This window comes from Mauremys reevesii, linkage group 3 (assembly GCF_016161935.1).
Source record: "Mauremys reevesii isolate NIE-2019 linkage group 3, ASM1616193v1, whole genome shotgun sequence".
Taxonomy (NCBI): Eukaryota; Metazoa; Chordata; order Testudines; family Geoemydidae; genus Mauremys; species Mauremys reevesii.
Genome location: NC_052625.1, coordinates 180,706,412 through 180,729,258, shown reverse-complemented (window position 1 = coordinate 180,729,258; position 22,847 = coordinate 180,706,412). Strand labels below are relative to the sequence as shown.

Below are 22,847 nucleotides of genomic sequence, written 5' to 3'. Positions count from 1 at the left end.
GATAGGAAAGACAGGTAGTTTCATAAACAAACTAAATCAAATAGGCTTCCATACATTATAGAAAGGGCAAAGGTCAGGGGATTCAGGGCAGCTGTCCTAATTTATCTATGTCATAAGGCTAATTTCACAAGAGAACATGAGATCAATTCATAGAGTATAGGGGATTAAATAGACCAGTGGTTCCCAAACCTTTTAATAAGGTGACCCACCAACTGCATTTTGTCTTTTTTTCTGTGACCCACCATTACATGTATGCACACACTACCGCAGCACCGCAAACCTAATTCCAGCCCAGTGTGGAGGGGCTTTCAGTTCAATTTCATCTGAAGTCTGAAGCCATGTTTGTTTTTATAAGACCAGGCAAGAATGCTCAGTCCTGCTTGTTATTATAATGAGCTTGGTATCAGGGCCAACTCTAGGCACCAGCAAACCAAGCACGTGCTTGGGGCCGCACATTTTCGGGGGCGGCATTCTGGCCATCTTTTTTTTTTTATTATTATTTTATTTTTGCTTCCGGCGGCAAAAGCCTAGAGCCAGCCCTGGCAGCAGCAACGCGTTGTGCCTGGGGGGCACCCTGGGGCCGCTGCGGTTTGTGCCGCGGGGGAGCAGCACCACACCTTGTGGCTGGGCCCGGCAGGCTCCGAGCGGGGCACACTCAGGCTGGGGGCCGCCCCACGGGGCGCACAGAGCCGCCAGCAGGTGCTGCAGGGCGGCCGCCCCACAGCACTGCAGCTGGGGCTGGGCAAAGCGGCCCAAGCCACCCAGGGACTGGGGAAGGGCAGCCAGAAGCAGCAGCAGCAGCAGCAGCGAGGCCATAGAGGCGGGGCGCTGCCATGCGGGGCCCACGTCCCGCTCTCCAGGACTCTGCTCCCTCTGGGGCTACCCTGCCCTGGCTTCTCAGCCCCCTGCCGGGGCAGTCCCATGGCTTCTCAGCCCCCTGCCGGGCAGTCCCCCAGCTCTGCCCTCCCAGGTCCTGGCCAGTCCTGGAGGTGGGAGCCCTGGCTAGAGGGACCCTGGGCTGAGGCACGGCCCTGGAGCCCCGCTGCTTACCCCGACCCTGCCAGCTGGAGGGTGGGGGGGAGCTCAGGGCTGGGGCAGCAGGGAGTGTGGGTGGGGGAGGGAAGAGAGAGCCCAGAGCTGGGGGCAGCAGGAGGTGTGTGAGGGGGGGAAGAGAGAGCCCAGCGCTGGGGCTGCAGGGTGTGTGGGTGAGGGAGGGAAGAGAGAGCCCAGAGCTGGGGCAGCAGGAGGTGTGGGGGGGGGGAAGAGAGAGTCCAGGGCTGGGACAGCAGGGGGTGAGTGGGGTGAGAGCCAAGGGCTGGGGTGGGAGGCAGCCAAAATTTTTTTTGCTTGGGGTGGCAAAAAACCTGCTTGGTATACAATACGCCCTGTGCATTTCATCCAACAATAGAAGTAACAATACAATACTTCACAATGGAACCTTTCATCTACAACCAGGCTTACAAACGATATGTAAATTAATCTTTTCTGCTATATTATTCTGTCCCCAGCCAGTGACTAAAATAAATACACTTCTTACTCCTAGCAATGGAAGTGGGGATGGTCTGTGCAGCTGTTCTCTGTCTCTGGGAGGAAGATGGTAGGAGACACTAGCTGCATTGTTTGTCCTCACAGTCCCACTTCAAGACATGAAAAGTGGGGAAAATAAACAGATAAACCTTTGTGGGGAGAGGGGGGAGGGATGTATTAGCTGCATTTGTTGGGGAAACAATGACCCCAATCACAACACTGCCTTCTCCATCCGTTTCTAGCAGATCTCCAGGCACAAGGAAAAGGCTTCTTAATGGCAAAATACTGAGTTCCTTGCAGGACTGTGAGGCAAGGAAACTAATTCTGATTAATAAAGATAAGCTGGTGCAATGGAGCTTCTCAGGGTACAAATTAAGGCTCCTGTGCTATTACACACAAATGGTTGTGCTTGAAGCAGACACCCATACGTTTCCAAGAAGGGGGCCTTTCCAGTGGAATATTAGATGTAATATGAATGGCACATAAATCACATGAACAGGTAGCTAGGAGAGTAATACAACCTTTTACCATAATCAATAAACCAACCCTATACATGCCCCAGAGGCAGGTCAACAGTCAAAAGATAACGTCAGGAAACTATGAGACGCTCCTCAGGTGTATTTTCCTTCTGAGCCTACAAATGCCCCAGGCATATCCACAAACTGATACGGAGCCAGCTCAAGAATAGCCTGGAAACCACTAAGACATTTCTTGGGTGTGTTTTCCTTCTGAATAAATTACTTTTGGATAATCTACAATAGTGAACAATAACCTCCCCCTTTACACAAACACCACTGACCCAAGAAAGAAAATGAGGTGTCTCATGGGTTACAAACACTTCACTTCATCCTGTAAGGTGCTCAGCAGCTCCTGGAAAGTGTCAGATGCCTTCAGCTCCAATGGACTCTCAGTAAGTACTCAGCATTTTGGAAAATGGAGCCTGTTACCTCTACAGTTACTAAATATTTTGGGGCAACATTTTCATTTTTGTTTACAAATACACATACCCACAGCTTTGGAAAGGAAAATGGTCTCAAACCCAGACTTTCAGGAATAATTAATCTGTTCCCTTCTTTCAGAGCCATCAAATATAAAGAGGGGGTTGATCACTTGATGATTACCTATTCTGTTCATTCCCTCTGAAGCACCTGACTTTGCCCACTGTCAGAAGACAGGATACTGGACTAGACGGACCATTGGTCTGACCCACTATGACTGTTCTTATGTTCCTATGTTCCTTTCTATAAAGTCCTTTGCAGTTATCAGCTTGAATTTAGTGCAAGATAAAGTGGTTACCATGTTAGTCCAGCAAACAATAAATTGAAGACAAACTCAGTTGTCACAGACGATACCTTTTATTTGTAAATAAAACTGTTTGGCTTGTGAGACTGTGTACCTGATTCTAATTTCACTTACCCTGGTATAATTCCATTGACTGCAACAGAGTTAATCCTGGTTTACACCAACATACATGGGTATGTTTACACAGCCACTGCGAGCAAGCCTAGATATACTCTTGCTAGCGGAACTCGAGCCAGCATGCTAAAAATAGCAGTGTGGACATTGCAGCTTGGGCTGGAGCTTGGATTCTCAAGTCCACCCAATCCCCTACGCTTGACAGCCCGAACTGCAGCCCAAGACAAGCTCGAGTCCTGATAGACAAGGCTGTCTACCCAGATTGGGAGGCTTGCTCCCAGCTGCAATGAAAACATAGCTAGTGAGAACAGAACCAAACAATCTTTATTTACCTAAACCTGGTTAGTGTACTGTTGTACCACCACCATGCTACCCTGATGACAATAAACTGCACCCTATTCATGATCAGATTATAGGACTCAGGAGTGTTCCTTTGTTTGCAACTTCTGTGGCCTGAATCAGGATCTTAAATATGTAGCTTCTTTTTGGTTGAAGTTTATTCCAGACTTTCCAGGGGTAACGCTACAGCTTTGCTAAAATGTTTCACAAAAGCAAAGTGTTTGCTTCATTGGTTGTCATGTGTGATAAAATGATCAAAAATAAGCATATAAATAGCTTACAGGCAACTAATATAGCATCGAATGTGCAAAATGAGGGCACAAGTAGCACAAAAAATAGTGAGCTATTATCAAATGCTCCTTATTGTCCTTTTCTGTTCTTGTTTAGCATGCAATTAACAAATATACTACTTCCTCTGTGCTTACAGTCTAGGGAATTTAAGTTGTTAATAGTGCTAGCAGTGAATGAATTGAGTGGTACAACATTCCTGTCTGTATCTTTAAAATGACAACACTTGGTTGATTTACAATGCCCTTAATTCCTTTACAATCACTGGTCAATTTTATTGTGGCCAATCCAAGTCAGGAAGATCCCATGCCGAAAGACATTACTGTACATGGAGTTACATTATGCACCTTCACACTATGCTGTTATCCCAAATGCCTTTCAGTCTTATTCAAATTGAGATAGCAACCGAATTCACATCAGAACCTTTGGCGTCGGTAAAAGTGAAATTGCGAGGATCATTTCTTGATCAACAAAAAGGCTAACAAGCCCAACGACAACTTTCTTTCTTTTGTTCTTTTAATAATTAAAGCTCAGTGTTGCACAGAAGAGGCGTGACCAAAAAAACCCATAATTTTCTTGTAGATTTAAATATCACTTCACCTAATCATACAAACTACTTCAGTTTTTATCATGTTCATAATTAGCTCATTCATCCAGAAGATTTCAGATGTTAGAGGCTTTTCAACACTACTGTCAACAGTAATACTGGGCCTGAGCCAAAGGAAAGACTCTCATTGACTTAAATGGGCTTTGAATCAGGCCCATAACTTATCAGAAGGGCTGTGACCACTGCCAACTAGATACCAGAACCTAACTACAGTTCAGGGGCCAAACACCTAAACTGATGAATAACAAAATTCCTGTGTTTTCCCCACTATCCTTGTCATTAAATATTTTCTATTTTAAGACCAAAGACAGACAGACAATATTGTCTGCTTATGTGTCTAATCAAAACTTTGACTTGTAACTCTTATTTTTACGTATACACAAATACATACTGCAGTAGCATCCAAAGTCCCCAACTGGAAGCAGCAGAGCCCTGTTGTGCTAGGGACTGTCCAAATACATTGGAAGACTTGATTTCTGCCCAAAAGGGATCACAATTTAAAAAACGGTTATGAATTTCTGTGGCCCGAATGACCAATAGCAATCGCACTGCAGAATGTTATGATTCACTCCAGGTAGCTGCCACAATGGTTCACTAAGAGTAACTGCATCTGAGAAGGGGAGTGGTACATATCAGTATTTAGAAAGGTAACAGACAGGCAGCAACACAGAAATAGCTCAGTTAGTGAAGGTGTAGTTCAGGCAACCGTAATTCAAACTGACCTGACAATGACTTTAACCTTCAGCTGGAGGCATAGCATTCTCTCAGGATAAAAGGAGATGCAGCATTTGTATTGGAGTGGCTCACACTGTACTCTTTCCAGTGCAAACACAGCCAGCTCTAAAAGGTTATCTTGCTGTGAGCAATCAGGGAGGACTATTGTCTACAAATGATGGAAATAAGATCTACCATATTCACTTTGCAACAAGAGTAGATATGACTGTAGTCCAAAACAGCATCCACTTAGGGTGAGCAAGGACACTTACCTAACAGGGCATTACGCCCATTGTCATCTGGCAAGAATCTTTTATCTACGGCACACACTAAAAGGTGATCAGGCAGATTTGGCGATTTAGCACCAACAAGTAAAAAACCCGAAGGCACCTCAATTTGATCACTGGAAATGGATACCAGCCTCAAGTCTTTACCAGCCTGGCAGAAACCTGGAAAAAAAACAAATGCAACACATTTCTTAGCTCAAAGGTCATTTTGCTTAATTCTTCACAATTTCCTTATTGAACAAACTCCAACTTCTCTTTTTATTTAAAAAAAATGTAAACCTAATGTCAGGTTTAACTTCAGTGTCAATATTTTTCCGGCTACTGGGCGAGCTATAAACGAATGCTAGAAATACAATGAATAAATAAAAAATTGGAAATGTAAAAATAAAGTTTTCTGCAGCAACAGAAACACATCTATGTTGCACAATATATACATTTTATGGAACTGTATATATTTAACAATATAAACAAGATTATATTAAGCGTATGTTTAACAAGAGACAATAGCACTTGGTGTCTGGGCAGTTTTACAGTTTTGATACAGTCTTTTCCCTCTTGTTTGTGTGGGTCTTTCTCCCAGCCACAGGAGAGGGCAGAAAAAATTTGTTTTAAATGGGAAAATAAGGTGATAAAACCACAAAAGTTGGCAGGTGTAATATCTGAAACTACTTTAAACTCGAGTTTTTTTAAAACCGGATAGATTCCAAGTTGCTAGCTAGTCCCCTCCTTCATCCTGACACAGAAGTGCTCCTTTGAAAGATTCAGCAAAGACACCCAAAAGCGTATGATCAACCAAGTTTCTAGTTTTGTCTAAGAGGTAACAAACTGGGATAGCCCCGCAATTTCTATATACCTAATTTTGATGATCCACTTGGAAGGTGCTTGTTATGATGTTTGGTCTCAATCCTGCACTCTTTACTGGGACCCCAGTTCCCACTGATATCAATGGGAGCTTTGCCTGAATAGGCCATTGGATCAGTTGCCAAACTTTGAGTCTTGTGAATTTCTTACCATCAGTAGTGCAGCAGCCTTCAGGAGGAGGCTTCATCTGATAAGAAAGAGGAGGGCTACTTGATTCTGAACTTTCTTCTTCTTCCTCCTCCTCTTCTTCCTCATTATCCACTCTGCTGCCTGCTACAAAAGTACCACAGGAAAAATTACATTTAGACAATGGATAGCTGTGGCAATAGCTAATCCTGGGAATGAGCAGTGTCCCAGTTACAGCAAGCGCCATAGGAAAGTAAGATTCCCTTGTCTTTGCAAGGAACCGCAGTGTTGCCAAGTCCCACAATGTTTTGTGTTTTTCTTAAAGCTCCAGGTCCTGGAACCCTGTGATTATGTGAGAATTTCAACTTTCATTTAAAAAAAAAAAGGTTCAGCAATTGTGATTGTGGAGAAAAGCTTTAAAATGTGACCTGAGTGCACTTAAATCTCAGAAAACAGAAGGCAAACAAAAACAGACCCCCAAAATTTTATTTTTAAAATCTTATGATTTTGAAATCAGACTCATGATTTGGGGTGGGGTGGGGGCTGACTCATGACATTTGAACCCTTGGTGTTGTCAATAATAGAACTCTGTCCTCATAAAAGCTCCCTTGACCTTTGTTTTCAATATTTACAATATCTAATCACTTTGAGATGCTCTCACAAAGCAAAAGATCAAATGCAAATTATCAATAGTTAAGTGCTGACTATATACTTGATGCTGTACAAGAAACAGAACAAAAAATAGTTCCCTGCCCCAAAGATCTTAAATAGGTGGACAATACAAAACCCATTGGGATGGGGAAAGTGTGTCTGCTCCAAAGCTCAAAGTCAATGGGAGTCATTCCTTTGATTTCAATGGACTTTGGATGAGGCCCTGGAAATCCCATGGGAGGGGGCAGCCACAGAGTGGCTTTCTCTATGATCCTCCTCCCCCACTTTGTCCCCTCCTTAAATAATGGCTCCAGGGTTAGGATTTGTGAGTTTTGCAGAATAAGTGAGTCTTAATGAGGGATCTGAAAGAGGAGAGGATGGGTGTTGGAAGCTTGACCCTGAAAGGTGCCAAGCACTCTGGCCTCAAGACAGCAAAGTATTTAAGTATATGCTTACCTTTACTCACATGAGTAGCAAGACTGATCCCCTGGTGAACAGGGATAAAGGCAGAGTGGTACGCACAGGGAATAACATGGGAGAAGGCACAAAGACAAGAGGTAAAGAGGGGACAAAGGGAGAAGTGAAGCAGCCTTTGTCACTGGAATGCAGAGACGGGAGTAACAAAACACGAGAGCAGAGACTTAGGCAGGGGAGAGCTGTGCAGGCTTTCAGATTAAGAATGAAAGGAATCTAAAAGCAAACGCGCAGCTGTACAACATGAGTGACAGCTCCATTTTGCACTAACAGGCATAGTTCAGGGGCTTGGTCTTTATTTTCCAGCAGATTGCAAATCCTTGTTATGAGTCAAAATCTGATTTTAAATCTGAGTGTAAAAAAACTGCTTCCCACATTAAGCCTCATGTTTCTGTGGATAAGCTCTCAGGGTATGTCTACACTACAAAGAAAAACCTGCAGCAATATGTCTCAAAGCCCGGCTCAATTGACTTGGGCTTCTGGGGCTTAGGCTTCAGGGCTAAAAATAGCAGTGTAGGCATTTGGGCTCAGGCTGAAGCCCTGGCTCTGAGACCCGTCCCACTTGCCAGGTCTCAGAGCCAGGACTCCAACCTGAGCCCAAATGACTACACTGCTATTTTTAGCCCCACAGCCCAAACCCCAGAAGCCAGAGTCAGTTCATCTGAGCTCTGAGACTGGGTGCTGTGGATCTTTTGTTGCAGTGTAGACATCCCCCGCACAGAGCACAGGAGACTTTAACGGTCTACCCACACACACAGCTGTCAGCATTATAAAAAAACTGTACATGGTCTCCCCATGATCCACCCCCTTACCTGAGGAGAGAGCCCGTAGTTCTTTATGGAGTTTTAGTTGTTTTTAAAGAAGAAATTATTAAAAATACATTTTGTAATGTGGGACCACTTGACTAGACACTGCTGAAAAGCCTTAACCCACCCACCTTACGAGGGCTGTCTGGGGTCCTTCTGCACACCTTAAGAAGGCTGCAGACACAAGACCCTCTCCTGTGCATCTTAGGAACTATGTGGATTTTGCCTTATGAGACACACAGTACCCTAGACGTCTCCAGTAAGAGGCAGCAAAAGCTCTGATGCCAATTGAGCCACCACAAGGTGAGGCCACATGTCCCACATCCACAGACAGAAGGCATTAATGAGAAAGGAAGAGTTCACATTATAAGATCGTCCCCACCAATCTCAAAATGGAAAAAAATATACAGGGCTAGATCATCAGCTGGTGGGAAATGGCACAACTCTGCTGCCTTCAATGGGCCCATACAGATTTACACCTGCAGAGAATCTGGCCCCCAATCTTTTAAGATGCAACAGAGAAGCATGTCCACACTGTAACAGACACAGACTAGCTAGAGCTCAAAAATGCCCCCAATAGTCAGGGCAGAGCCTATAAGAAATCTAAACTAGCACCAGCCAAACACCCTCCACAACTACTACAGCCATCAAACCACCCTAGGAAATGCCTGTATGTCACTTTACTAAACATCTGGAGGAGGGTTCTCCAAGCTCCAAAACCCACAAAAAGAAGAAAACTTTAAAAGCTAGTCATTAGAAAGGCAAGATTAAAGGTGAGAGGTCACATCAGACTCTCTAGGCTTTTAGACAAGCTAGAAGCAGGATCATTTAAAGAGAATCAGTATTTAAAGAATATTTTCAGGCAGTTTCAAAAGCTGAATGAGCCAACACAGGAGAAGAGAGAGAATGCATCACTACATGGGCAAAGATAAAAAAGAGTGACAAACAGTGTTGATGGACCCATGGAGCTTTTAGTTTATTTAATATATAGTCCTCAAAATGATTGTGGATATGATGATTAAGGGACGCAAACAGATCTATATAAAACAATAACAGCAGCAAACAAGATAATAGTTGTCTAGAGATGTCTAAACAAAGTTTTAGTATACAGAAAAAAATGTTTTAAAAGCAGTTGTTTTTCTGAATAATATAGTATTGTAATAGTAACAAGGGGTTATCCCTTGTTCTATCTTGTGTTATCAAAATGATATGCAAAAACTGGAGTTAAAAATATTGTAATTTAGACATAGTGACATTTGAAAAGATAGCTTAAAAATCTACAGGCTGAAAAGAGACCTTAATTTCAGCTGGTTCACTTTGTGCATATTTGGCACAGACTTTTAAGTTCAGAAGGGACCATTATGATCATTCAGTTTGATTTCCCACATAACACAGGGTATAATCTGTTTCACATTTATAGGATTTAAACTGTAATATATAATCATAAATTGTAATAACACTTGTCTAGTTTTACTGCGTAGGCACTTTGCCCTATTATTTGTGAAGGTCTTTCACACAGCAACAAGGGAGAGAAAAACATTTATTTTAAATAGGAAAATGATTATATGAACCACAAAAATAGTTAGCTGGGAATTAGGGGTGGGGTAGAACCTGAAACTACTTTCAACTCATTTATTTTTAAATTAACTATATTTCAAGTTCACAGTGTCCCTTTTATATTAACAATTTTAAAATTAGAACAACAGCAGGAACATAAAACCTGACTGATATCATAGTGGTTGGTTTTGCTGCCAACTGGTATGGTGAACAGGGCAAACTAACACCAAAAAAATGCAGTGTGAGCTCCAAGACAACTTCAGAAAAGCACTCTCTTCAAATATGGCCAGAAGCTATAGCAACTTGTGATGCCATTAGTGCCTAACAGGATACCAGAGTCATTCTGTTTAGAAACAATCCTGCATCTGTATTTTTGTCATTTTGTGCCTATATGACTCAGCTGGCAGGGAATGTTAAATCAGAACTCCTGGGTTCTATTCCTTGCTCTGCCACTCACTGTATTATCTTGGGTGAATCACTTAACCCATGGTTCCCTCCATGCTTGAATAATGCCGACAGACCCCGGTCATCAGCAGGCAGGATCGAACCTGGGACCTCTGAAGCTTAGTGGTCCCCAAACTTTTCTTTCACGCCCCCCCTTACCAATAATAGAATGTGTCTGTGCCTCCCCAACCCAGGCCGGGAGCAGAGCCACAGCTGGGGCCAGGAGCTGAGCCGTGGCTGTGAGTGGGTCCCAGGGACCAAGACCGGGGGACTGATGGCTGGAAGCAGGTACGCGGCTGGGCCGGGGGCCGAGCCAGGGCCACAGCTGCAGCCAGGGAACGGAGCTGGGAGCTGAGTGGGGCTGGGTGGTGCTCCCTCCCCACCCCCTGAGTGGGGACTGGCCCAGGCCCCACCACGTCCCCCCCCAGACATTCCTCCATGCCCCCCTAGGGGGGTGTGCCCCATAGTCTGGGAGCCACTGCTCTACTGCATGAGCTAAAAGTCACATGGCACTTAACCAAGTGACATCAATCTCTAGATGGTCTAGGTGCCACAGAGGGGGACAGAGCCCCACACCAAGTAGGCATGGGTTACACTTTGAAAACACTGGCTTGGGGCGGGAAATGCACGGACCACAAATAAAATGCACCACAACAGACCCACTGTGTCAAGGAGTCAGGGAATAGGGAGGATACAGATAGTAGGAGGGCCAAGAGCTGGTGTCGTGGCACAGTGCCTCCACCAGGATGGCCCATTGCTTCAAGGTTATTGCCCTCCACCCCTTAGATCTTAACGCTTCATGGTTCCTAGAGGAGGAAACTCCTGTTTGTTCGGGGGGGGGGGGTGGAGTTGGATGTATGATGTGAGTTTGCAACCTCAACCATCTTATGCAACAACCCAGGAAAAGCTCTATTAGGCAATCCATAAAGAGTTTCCACCCTCTGATATTTGCATGAAAAGGAATGCTTTAGGCAAAGATTTGTGAGGTTTAATTAATTGGGGCCTGTTCACACTGACTGCAAAAAAAATCAAAAACAGATCAGGCTAGGAAGGCCTGTAAAGCCCTTTGATACCCTTAAATGAAAGGAGCTACAGAAGTGTGAAAACTGCACCTTTGTCCCTGAACAATGCATCTGCTCTCGCAACATCTTTCCCAGCTGATGTCATAATCCACTTTGTGACATCAGAGTTAGTTGCCATGGAAACATTTATGAAATTCCCAATAGAGGATAAGCACTTCATGTGGGGAATAAGCAGCAGGAGCAGATGGACACTCAGATTATATTTTCATGCAAATGTCCTTAGCTAGCAGTAAAGAATGGAGGGAGAAAATTAAACGTGTATGAGATATAAGCAGATCTGTTTCTAAATAGAATGTTTTTCAACATTTTCAGTGAGCTATTGGCAAGTGTTTAATCTTTTCAAAATGATTTCATTTGTTTTCAGTGGCTGGACTGATTTTTTTTAGAATACTTATTTTATTACAGACTATATTTTACCTTATACATTTTGCATTCCATGTGTGCCTCCATCATCTTTTGCAGGCTACACAAGAACACACACAGAGAGGAAACAAATGCAACATTGCTCCAGTAGTTAGTTGGAAGAGAGAGGAAATATGTGCGCCAGCAGGATAATGTTGCCTGCACATTGTCAGACCCACTGAGAACACCACAATTTAGCACCTAATTAGACTTGATGTTATGTATTAGCACTTGTTTTTCTAATTAATTTGGTTGTCAGATCTACACATTTCATCTAAACTATTCCACCTCTAGAGAGAAAAATGAATGAGTAAAAGAAACAGACAAGGTGGGCGAAGTCATATTTTTTATTGGACCTCTGTGTAGCTTGTCTCTTTCCCCAAAACAAGTTGGTCCAGTAAAAAATATTACCTCACCCACTTTGTTTCTCTAATATCCTGGGTCCATCACAGGTACAACAACATTGCAAACAGAAATAGAAGAGACGCCAACAAAGCAGCTCAGCAAATATATAAATAAATCAGAGAAATCCAAGACACTAAACATCAGTCCAGAGGCCATGAGCAGGATTTACCATAGAACACTAGGTAACAGCTTAAGCCAACACCTTGAAAAATGGAGATCAAGTTAAAAACACTGTCACGCCAAAATTAATCATAAAATCTTCTTAGCATACTTAATAGGAAGGCTGCAAATATTTTTGCTTCTTTCATTCATAATCAAAATTATTTTTAGCATCTCTCATTTGTAAATCTGTTGTATTTTTGCAACTGTCTAACATGGTAGAATTTTCTATTCTATAAAGGTAAACTACCAGATAAAGCTCTGCTCCTCCAAAGATTTCTGCCCATGTTTAGTGGGTGAACTCATAGAGCTTCCAGTTATGTATGTCCATAAGTGTTTGCAAAATAGAGCCTTACTTTGTAAAACCAAAGAGCATTCCATAATTATTCTCTTCAAATAGTTCTTTTTTCAAATTTGCATTAGATTTGGGGAGGGGAGGAGGAGGTTGCACAGAACATAAAGCACCCAAACAACTTCAAATACTTTTGCATCTCTCTATCTTTAATTTGAAACTTTCATGCTGATCACAGGATGAACAAGGAATGGATTCATAGTTCGATTTGAACAGAAATATAAATGCCAAGATTTCCTACCTTCTAGTGATGAAAGCTGCTGCTCTGCTTCCAAATAGAGCTGAGAAAAGATTGGTCTGGGGACTAAGTTGTTTGAGCGGAGAGAGGCCTCAATAGAATTATGCAATACTTCTTCGAATCTGGTTGTCTTGAGCTGCCCGGCGTAAGAATTTCCCATCTTCTTATTCAAAAAAAGAAGAAATAAACCACGTTTCAATTTTAGTTCACAGAGCTAGGAGATCACATTGTGTGGAAGCCAAACCACAACATTTCTCATGAAAGAGGAGCACTGCATTGTCTACACTGAAAGGCGGAAAAAAAGAAAACTGACAGCAGCAGCCACTAAACAGATCCTGCTGGTAAATTACAGGAAGTTATCTAAGTAACAGCATTCTGTAATTCAACAGAAAGGCAGCAAGGTCTGACACCTTTTTGAAGATGTTGCTAGAAAACTGATTCTAGTAATTCCCTAATTTAACAAACTATATGGCAATTCAGGAGATGCATTTGCAATAGTCAGTAATCTTATCTGTCAAACAATCTTTGTGTTTTCCAAATCTCAAACCGAATACACTTTAAAGGGTCTTGTGGATAACAGTTATGAATATGTGTATTGAAAAATCAATGGCCCATCATAACATATGCCTAAAATTCATGGTTAGAGCAGTTTAACTATTCTTTTAGAAGTGTTTTCTCCAAGCAAAATAGTGTTGCCTATAGCTAAAATCCAGTCTAAAAGGATGGCTGAAAGTATCGCTGGCATCTTTTCCCCACTAACAGGAGACTTATGAATACATTGAGACAATATATTTCCTTCTAAACAAGCACAAGTGTTTTTAGAACAAGAGTCAGATAAGTTATCAATTTGATTCGGTATTTAATTGCATTTATTATTAGTAAAACCACGTGATTTGTTCATTTTGTAGTTTACTGAACCATAATAGTCTAATCCAGTGGAATATTCAAGTAGTTTACTTTCCACATACTCACTTACTGCCTTTTTCCCACTGTGAACACAATGAATTGGTCTAACGCAAAGCCTTGTCAGCTTTTTTTTTTCTACTACAAAGTAACTCTTGCCCTGGGCCCCACAAACTTTCCCTCCTCAAGTAACTGTGAATTGAAAGCATGAAATGCTTCCTGTTTGTGACAGTAATTCCTAACCACTGAACAGCCGTGTCCCCACACTGGATACTGCTTGGGAAATAAGCCTGTGGGGAAGTAGCCTCCAGGAATCACTCAATCAAGAGAAAATTTACTTTGAACAAGCTAAGCCACTTACTACTCTACACAAAAATGTGTCTTTAGTGAGCTGCTGTCTGTGTGTGACAGTACATGGCACAGTCTGATATTATATACTTTAATATCACCCCAGTAAAACGATATACAACAATTAGGCAAGCACAAAGAACCAACAAGGAAAGTGTGCAACATGTAACATAGGCATGCGGTACACAGAAAACAAACAGTGCCGACATCTCTCTCACACATGAGCACATACATCCCTTAAGTACACTCACTGACATTGTCAGATGAAAACAGAACTAAAGAGAGGAGACTTCAATTTGTTGTGTGGCTCCACAAAGACACAACGGTATCAGGTAAGCTGCAGAGCTTCCAGACTATGTTCAGGACTTAAATAAGGGTCGGGCACATCCCCCTTCCGCTGCTAAAAGCAGAAGGCCAACTCCCAGCTTGAGTAAGCAGTGCTCTCCCCAGGCCTCCCTTTCCTGCTGGACTGGTGCAATGAGAGTACTCTCTCCTGTTGCAGGCTACTTTAACCTCAGGCTACACCAAACACAACTGCAGACAATGAGGAAACACTTCCATTGCCAATGTTGTCCTGATGTTATCTCAAACCACAGGGATATAAAAGGAAACCAAGGTGGATTCATAAAATGAATTAAACATTTTCCACTTAAAGGTATAAGACAGCTGCTATTAATGAAGCTACCAAAAGATGAATGCTAATTTCAGTCCATCCCCCAAGCCTCATAGTTGTAGGTGTAATTACATACATCTACATAACACATTTTAAAAAAATAACATGGAAATAATGAAACACCTGCTAATAACAATGTTATCACTTTGTTCACGTGCTGACCCCCCCACCCCCACATCCAGAACCAAGATATTCTCTGACTAAATTATAAACATTTCTGGGTAGGGCCTCTTTTCACGGTGAAAGGGCAGGCACCATTTGAGTGCTACATGACTGGTTGTAGCACACCCACAATCCTGCATAACAAATGGTTTCTTCTGGAACAAGATGTGGTCAGCCTGCTTGCTCCCAACATTTGGCCACCATCAGGAAGTTAAATGCCATTCAGCAATCATCTATTTTACAAACATTTTTTCTATAGAGGTTGTTAGTTAATAAACGAGACCATTAGACTTGACTTGCGAGATACGTAAGACCTGATCATGTCCACTTAGGAAAGTGTTATTGGTGACTCTATACCCATGTTTTGTTTGTTTTTAAGGACACACTGTCGCCTACATTTTATGTTTTTACAGCATCATATGCTTCAATGTATTTGAATCTAATTCTTATAGGTGGGAACACATTCTATAAGAAATTTTCAAGGTTCTTCCAGTTTATAAACTTGGCCCCACTCAAAAAAACACCTGTTACTCTATTATCTTTTCTTTCTTTGGAATAGAAATGTGTGTATTGTTAAGTGGAATGTAAAAATATGTCTTCAGCACTTTCATAGCAAGTCAGCCAATGGAAAGATCAGAAATTCCATCTCCAGGTCTGTGAATACTTCAGAAACCACCATCACAGACACAAGTAAATTAAATGATCAGGGAAAGTGAAGCCATTTTAAACTGTTGGGTTAATGGGTCTAATTCTCCTCTCATTTATACTTGTGTAAATCAGGCCTAACTCCAAAAAAGTCAATGAGTTACATCAAAGTAAAACTGATATACGTGAGAAAACAATCAAGCATTATTTTTCTCCATTAACAGTGATTTTTAGCTTGAGTATTTCTGAAAGAACCTTCAGCCACTCACATTCCACCTACACCCAAAACACTTCTATATGGTACCAGTCAGTGACCATTTCATTCCTAAGGAAGGACCTTGTCCTTTGTTAATATCTCACATTCCAAATATGAAAATTAGGACACGTGGTCTTAACTGGCTAGTCTGAATTTTTATAACAGTCAACAGGTTTCAAATGCAAAAAATGGGAAGCCCCTAGGAAAGGGCCATTTAAAAAAGTAAGCTCTTTCTAACATTGCATTGGTTAATAATTAGTTGTAAAAATATTCTATTAGTTATGGCCAGAATGGGGGGATTTTCAAATGTATATAAGAAATAATAATACTTCACACTCATAATCTAAGTGCTAAGATGTGCTGATGATAGGGGCCATATGAACCCATTAAATAGTGATCCTTATTCTCCTTTGTAAATCTAACTCTATTTTACAAATGGTGAAAGTGAGAACTCAGAGAGGTGAGGTGACATGCTCAAGGTGACACAGCAGGACAGTGACAGGACTAGAACTCAAGTCTCCTGATTCCCAACACTGTAACTTATCAACTGAACCATATTGATAAGGTTATTGTTTGCAGTATGCTACTACTAAGTCTCTGAATATCTGCCTACTCATATGCAGTTTAAAATCAGAGCCTTGATCTAGGGTTGCCAGGTGTCCAATTTTCGACCGTAATGCCCAGTTGAAAAGGGACCCTGGCAGCTCCGGTCGGCATCACTGACCAGGCCATTAAAAGTCCAGTCAGTGGCACAGCGGAGCTAAGGCAGGCTCCCTGCCTGCCGTGGCTCCGTGCGGCTCCCAGAAATAGCGGCATGTCCCCACTCCACTCCTATGCATAGGGGCACCCAGAGGGCGCTGCACGCTGCCCCTGCCCCAAGCGCTGGCTCTGCAGCTCCCATTGGCCAGGAATCAAGGCCAATGGAAACTGTGGAGGCTGCGCCTGCGGACAGGGTGGTGTGTGGAGCCTCCTGGCCGCATCTCCACATAGGCAGAATGAGCCCTTCATCGATTCTCCCAGCAGCTTGAGAGAGGGCTTTTAATGCCAGTATAAGCAAGCTATGGAAGGGTTGTTTCTTACTAGTTGTAAGATGACTGACATCCCTTCCAACCAACAAGACCAGCCATTTCTTTTAAACTTGGGACGCTGAGCCCCACCTACCCAGAATGTGGTACCTGAGTTGTCAAAAGCTGACCCCTGGCTCCAGGAGAGATCACAGGGAGCCCCATATTCCTGGTCCACCGGACTTGGCATTTACAGCCCAGATTTATGTCTCTCTCTCTCGGCTACAAGTGGGTGGCACAGGCAGAAGTTTTAAATGCCTGTGAAATTCCAAGCAACAATCGGAGACAGTGACCAGATCAATTGAGAGGGCTAGTGCAGCAGCAGAATAGCCCAATATCCTGGCTACTGATAGAGAGTTTCTCTTTGATTTATCACATTGTCACTCACCCTGGAGAGGATACAGAGGAAAAATACCTTCCACTGCTGCTTAAATCCATGATAAACAGGAGACTAGGATCACACTGAGACACATCAGCATCAAAGCAATACATGTTTCCTCCCACAAAGTAATTTAGGGCAATATAATGAGATCTCTCAGACAATGCTGCCTTGCACGTGTAAAGATAGCTGGCACAGTAAACAAGAAAAGAGCCATCCTAAAAATGGAAAGTGGTAGCAAGAGGTCTATGTGAATCCAGAGAGATCAACATTCAACCTCCAACCACGGAATAGTCAAAATTCCTGCAGCAAGGGGTGTTTGTGCAATATGGAAGGAGAAGGATGGCCACTCTGACTAAGGATTACTATTCTAATGTATCAGGGACAAGACTCAAGGTCAAGTTCAATTTTTCCCTACCCAGACCTTGACAAAGGAAGCCACTTGCATTACTCTGCAGTGGCCCTTTCCCCAGGGTTACAAAGTCAGTTCCTTCTCAGCCAGGAAGCCATCTCGGGCATCAATCATGGTAGAATAGGGGAAAGACTATAGTAAAAGGAGATCCAGTCAAAGGAAGAGGATTCAGCTAGAACTCCCATGTTTAATAAGATCAACCAAAGTGCAAACCTCATACAGAAATTGGCTGCAAGTTTGTAAAGCATTCAGTACTATGGGGCTCCAATTCGACCATAATGTACTACCACAATGCAAATATTTACATTATTTCTACTACTTCTATCTGGAGATCTTGGAATAGGGACTTTAGGAAAGAAGGTGCAGTGCCAGGCCTGGGCCAAGGAATGTATATTTAGTAGAACTGATATAGTACAGTAAATGTAGCTATTATTGAGGAGACAACAGTCAATATATATATTAGAAATTATGAACTACACAAAACTGATAAGGGAAACTAAAGACATGAGGGGAAAACTATGGGTAGCAAGGCTAAGGACAATTTCTTCTGGTTTTGGCACCTTTAGGGTGTGCATTTTAGAATATCAGGGTTGGAAGGGACCTCAGGAACTCATCTAGCCCAACCCCCTGCTCAAAGCAGGATCAATCTGCAGACACATTTTTGCCCCAGATCCCTAAATGGCCCCCTCAAGGATTGAGCTCACAATCCTAGGTTTAGCAGGCCAGTGCTCAAACCACTGAGCTATCCCTCCCCTCTGAAACACCAATGGGTAGCTTACTTTTTTATTATTTAATAAGATGAGAGTTTCAGGCATTCATATAAATTGAGGAGCTGGAGTTTTTAAAAGACACCGAAGTTTGTGAGAGTTGGAAATGCCAAGACACGGACTGACATAGTTTGGCTTGTGTGGAAAGGCAGATGTGCTGCTCCCATGGTACCAACCCTTTTTTCTTGGAGCCTGAAGAGAAGGCTTTGTAGGAGGAGGATTATTGGGTAGAGAAGATAACCAGGACCTTTGAGACTAATGCTCTATGTGCATTGTCTCTCCTGGCAACCCACCAACAGGGAATCTGCAGAAAGGTGATTGCATCTGTGGGCTGTGTGCAGTCTTATTCTCACTGGAAAAGGGGAGAGGAAGGTGAGCCCCCAGAACCATTCCCAATGGTTATGGCACTCCCTGAGGAAGTGGGAGACTGAAGTTCAATTCCCCACTCTGTCTGATGAGAAGGGATTTGAACTTGGGCTTCTCATCTCTCTGGTGAGTGCCTAGGATAGTCTGATGGGGAAATCTCTCCTGCTGAAGCTGCTCCACTGTGTGTAAATAATTAACTATGCATTTGAAAAGAGAGAGAATGACTCTCTAGTCCAGTGGTCAGGGCACCCACCTAAAAATGGGGAACCCATGTTCAAATCCCTTCTCCTCATTAAGCAGAGAGGGGAATTGTACCAGGGCCTCACATAGCCCAGATGAGTTCCCTACTACCAGGCTAAAGGTTAAAAGTGGGGCTGGGGTGTGTGTGTGTGTGTGTGTGTGTGTGTGCGCAAGCCTATAGGATAGGGTTTCACATGTGAGGTAGGTGTGGGGAATGCTTAGTTTCACCTGGTAGGATAATCCCTATTAAGGCTTTTGCATGAAAGAGGTGCCAGCTGTCAGACATAGGTAGTTGTACTCATGCCCAGAGGCAGAAACTTCAAGTTGCCTAGGTACCTAATGTTGTAAATTTAGGCGCTGAAGGACTTTAGGTGTCAGCTCAGCAGGGGTTTTGAGGATTTGGGATTTCATAGCCTAAAGTGGGAGTTAGGCACCTAAGTCTTTTGGTGGATCTGGGGCCTACAGACTGCAGAAAGTGGGGTTATGGAAAAGAGGCTAGTGGAGTCTGCATCTATTTAAGTAGAACCAGGTGTTTTCCAAGAAATATGGGAGGGGAAGGGGAAACTATATGGTTACCAAATGAAAGATAAAAAACAGCCAGGAGAGACATGGTATTTAGGTATTTAAGAATAATACAAATGAGAAAAAAAATTAAAATCTGCCAAGAGTAATTGACACTGTCCTTTTAAAACACACTTATGCACTCAGGAAGTTAATCCCAATAAATTTATTAAATTAGAGAGAGGGACAGTGTCTAGAAATGTTTTTTCATTTCACACCCTTTCTATTCTGGAAATCAAATATGAACATCTAAAGGACCCATTAATTACGACACTACATCTGATAGGGATTGGTTTGCTTATGCAAAATAACTGAGTTAGCTCAACTGTGGCTAGCCATACACATCACTAAAAAAAAATTCTACAAATGGCACTAATTGGTTCCCATTTGACTCTCAATAACACCAAAGTGGGCACTTTCACTCCCAGAGCCCATCCTTTAAATGAGGACTGAGACACAATGGCAGGCCAGTGTGAGGAAGCTGTATATCCACTCCCTTTGCTGTACTTGTCCCATTGATAAATGATGGGAGCTGTTCTCTGGGCATGCCCATCAGCACCTTTCATGAGCAGAGTTACACACAAGTGAAGAAAAAGGAGTTGAAAAGAACAGAATTAGACTCTGGTTGTTAAGCAAAATTCTGGTGGGAGCTGCATAGGCATGTTGATTTAACAAACCTCACATTAAAGATTACATGCTGATAAAATTATATTCAAATGACTATAAATACTACAGCCATGTACAAAACCATATCAGTTCTCTTCAGAGAAAAGGAAGCTGTCACTGGCGTACCACAGAATTGTCATTCACTGTAGTGTTCTATGGTGTGGTTTTAATTGCTTGTATAGGGCTATACACATCTACAGTAGAACTGGCTAGAACATTTCTGCCAAAGTGAAATTTTGGCAAAATATGCTGGTTCCTTGAAGTTGTATCAGTTTCTGTGAAACTTTTGTCAGGAATGTTTTTACAGAGAGAGAAGCCAGGTGGTCAGGGTACTGATCTAGGATGTGGGAGACTTAGCCTGATTTGCAATTATTTGGGACGAAAACCTCTACTCTGAATCAGGTAGAGCAGGGACTTGAACCTGACTCTCCCACAACCTAGGCCAATACCCTAACCCAGCCTCATCCTTTTCACAAAACCATTCCAAATGTTTTCTTCTCATTCCATTGCAGAATGAAAACAAATTTTGAAACTGTGAAGGTTGTCACCAGACAGAGTTGTCATACCCTGGTCAGCTCTAATCTATACAAAGTGTTAATTGTAGTCACTTACCTATTAGGCTCCAAAAGGCTAATGGAATCTCACCATGAAAAGATCTCCTTTTTCACTTAGGAGTCAGGTTATGGCAATTCTCTAGGCCCCACCTCAGCATTAAAGCTTTAATGTTGCTTTTAAAATTGTAACATCAAACATAGTTATCTTATCCCACAGTACCCTTTTCTGTAATCTTATCTTAGAATTCATACCTCTCCAATGGAATTAGATCAGAAATTGCTTCCTAATAGTATCAGTTTGGAAAGTATCTCATCACTGAACACAGAGGTTGATGATTAAGGCTGATGACAGGACCAGGACACAGAAAATAATCCTACCCCTTTGTCCAGCCAAAACCAATTTTGCTTCTGTTTCCATAAAAAGATATATGCTGTAAGAGTACTGGTCTGATCTCTGAGCTGCCACTTTCTTTGCTGTTCTTTTTATTTTTATCTCATTTGTTATTTCGGTCCTGAAAACTAGTTCAACATGAAGACTGGATTTTTTCTGCACTGAAAGTGATCCGATAATGATTTCCTCTGCTGACTCATGTTTCCAGGCAACAGAATCTCAGAGTAAGAATTCAGAATGCAAGTCACCAAACTTTCAAGTATACCACGCAGAAGAGTTCAAAAGGGGGAAGGGGACCACCAGGCTTTCTGGCAATTTTGGATTAAAAATAAAACTATTTCAAATCCAGGCTTTGAAATTAGTGTACTTGCCCAGAGTGAGAAAAATAAGGAGGTTTTTTTTCCTTTAACATTGGCACCCTTCACAAAGATTAATATACATACTTTTGCAATAAATATATAACTGTCCCTGCTAGGGTTTTGCTAATGAAAAATTTATCTGCTCATTGTTGCCTAACTGCCCTCTGTGCCTTTGAAAATCACCCCAAACCATCCATACCAAAGTGGAAAACCTGCTAGGAAAGCAATGCTGCCATTCTCAGACAGACAAGGTATCAAACAACTCACAAGAGACCAAAGGCTCATTTTCTGCCATACAACCAATTTTCTTTTTCATTTTTGGTCACTGAAATAGGAAAAAATTCAGCCCAAAAATCAAAATCTTTTGGGCTTTGGCTGAAAAATTTCAGCTGGAAAAAAAATCAGTTTTTTGGAAGGGATAAATTTTTCACTGTAACCTACGAAATTCCTGCAGGAAGTTTTGACAAAAATGAAAAATGTTTCATCTAAATTTTCTACAGGAATGAACCACCATTTTCTGACCAGCTCTACAGATAACCAATACAAAAAAGCACAACTAGATATTGCGTAAATCCACTAAGCAATAAATCAATAAAGGGATATGATCATTTATTAGTTTTGGTGGTCCAGCCTGAGGCATTATTGGCAGTTCAGTGCAGAGAAATTTGCAATGCTACAGCTTGTGGTGTTATACTTCTATGGAGAAACAGAGGGTTCCAATTTACAACCAGCCTCCTTTCATTAATTAAGCATGAATAACAGTTCCCCTTTTAAGACTTAGTTTTGGCCTTTTTTAAATCTTACTTTATAAAGTAAAGAACAAACTGCTTTGAGCATGAAGTTTCTCATGGTAGACCCAAGCCAGAGCTGAATTTATTTGAAAAATTTGAAGCCAGAAATATCATAACTCAAAATGATTTGTGTTTTGAAATTTTGATATTTATTCAGTTTTGAAAAAAAAAAGTTCTGTTTTTGACCTTTTTTAGTTTGTAATAAATCTTGCCATACAAAGTTCAAATGGGTCTTAATCACAAATCTTTATTGAGATCTCATATATTAAACTACTTTCACAAAGTTTACTTTCTAAATATAAGAGTTATTCAAAAATGCACACTGGGAACTCTGTCGGGGTGGGGGGTTATAATTCATTTTAGATGTCTGGGAAAAGTTGTAAATTCTGCTGAATTTGTGGAATTTTTAATCTCCAGAAAAACCATGCTGATAACCCCTCTAAATCCCACATTTTACATATCACAGAAGGGGGAAGCTCATAAACTAAGTCTGAATTACGTGAGTCTTGACAGTGGTTCTCACAGCAGTTACAAGACTCTTTAATTAAGGTGTTGCATAATTTTAGGGAAGGTAT

The 22,847-nt window shown here is 42.0% G+C and overlaps 1 protein-coding gene across 10 annotated transcripts in view; it reads right to left on the bottom strand.

Annotated features, from left to right (window-relative positions):
• Positions 1–22,847, bottom strand: part of GREB1 (growth regulating estrogen receptor binding 1) — a 191,611-nt gene that overhangs the window by 71,132 nt on the left and 97,632 nt on the right. For 6 of the 10 annotated variants that reach the window (XR_005596082.1, XR_005596083.1, XM_039529833.1 and 3 more), the window contains 3 exons: positions 12,739–12,895; positions 6,190–6,312; positions 5,164–5,340 (listed from right to left, as the gene is read on the bottom strand). Coding sequence is in view for 8 of the 10 variants with exons in the window: in XM_039529833.1 (XP_039385767.1) it covers positions 5,164–5,340; positions 6,190–6,312; positions 12,739–12,895 (457 nt within the window). In the remaining 2 variants the exon portion in view is untranslated. Of the gene's footprint in view, positions 1–5,163; positions 5,341–6,189; positions 6,313–12,738; positions 12,899–13,707; positions 13,818–14,241; positions 14,339–22,847 lie in introns of those variants that run through there. The other 4 variants (XM_039529836.1, XM_039529837.1, XM_039529835.1 and 1 more) reach the window with 4 other exon arrangements.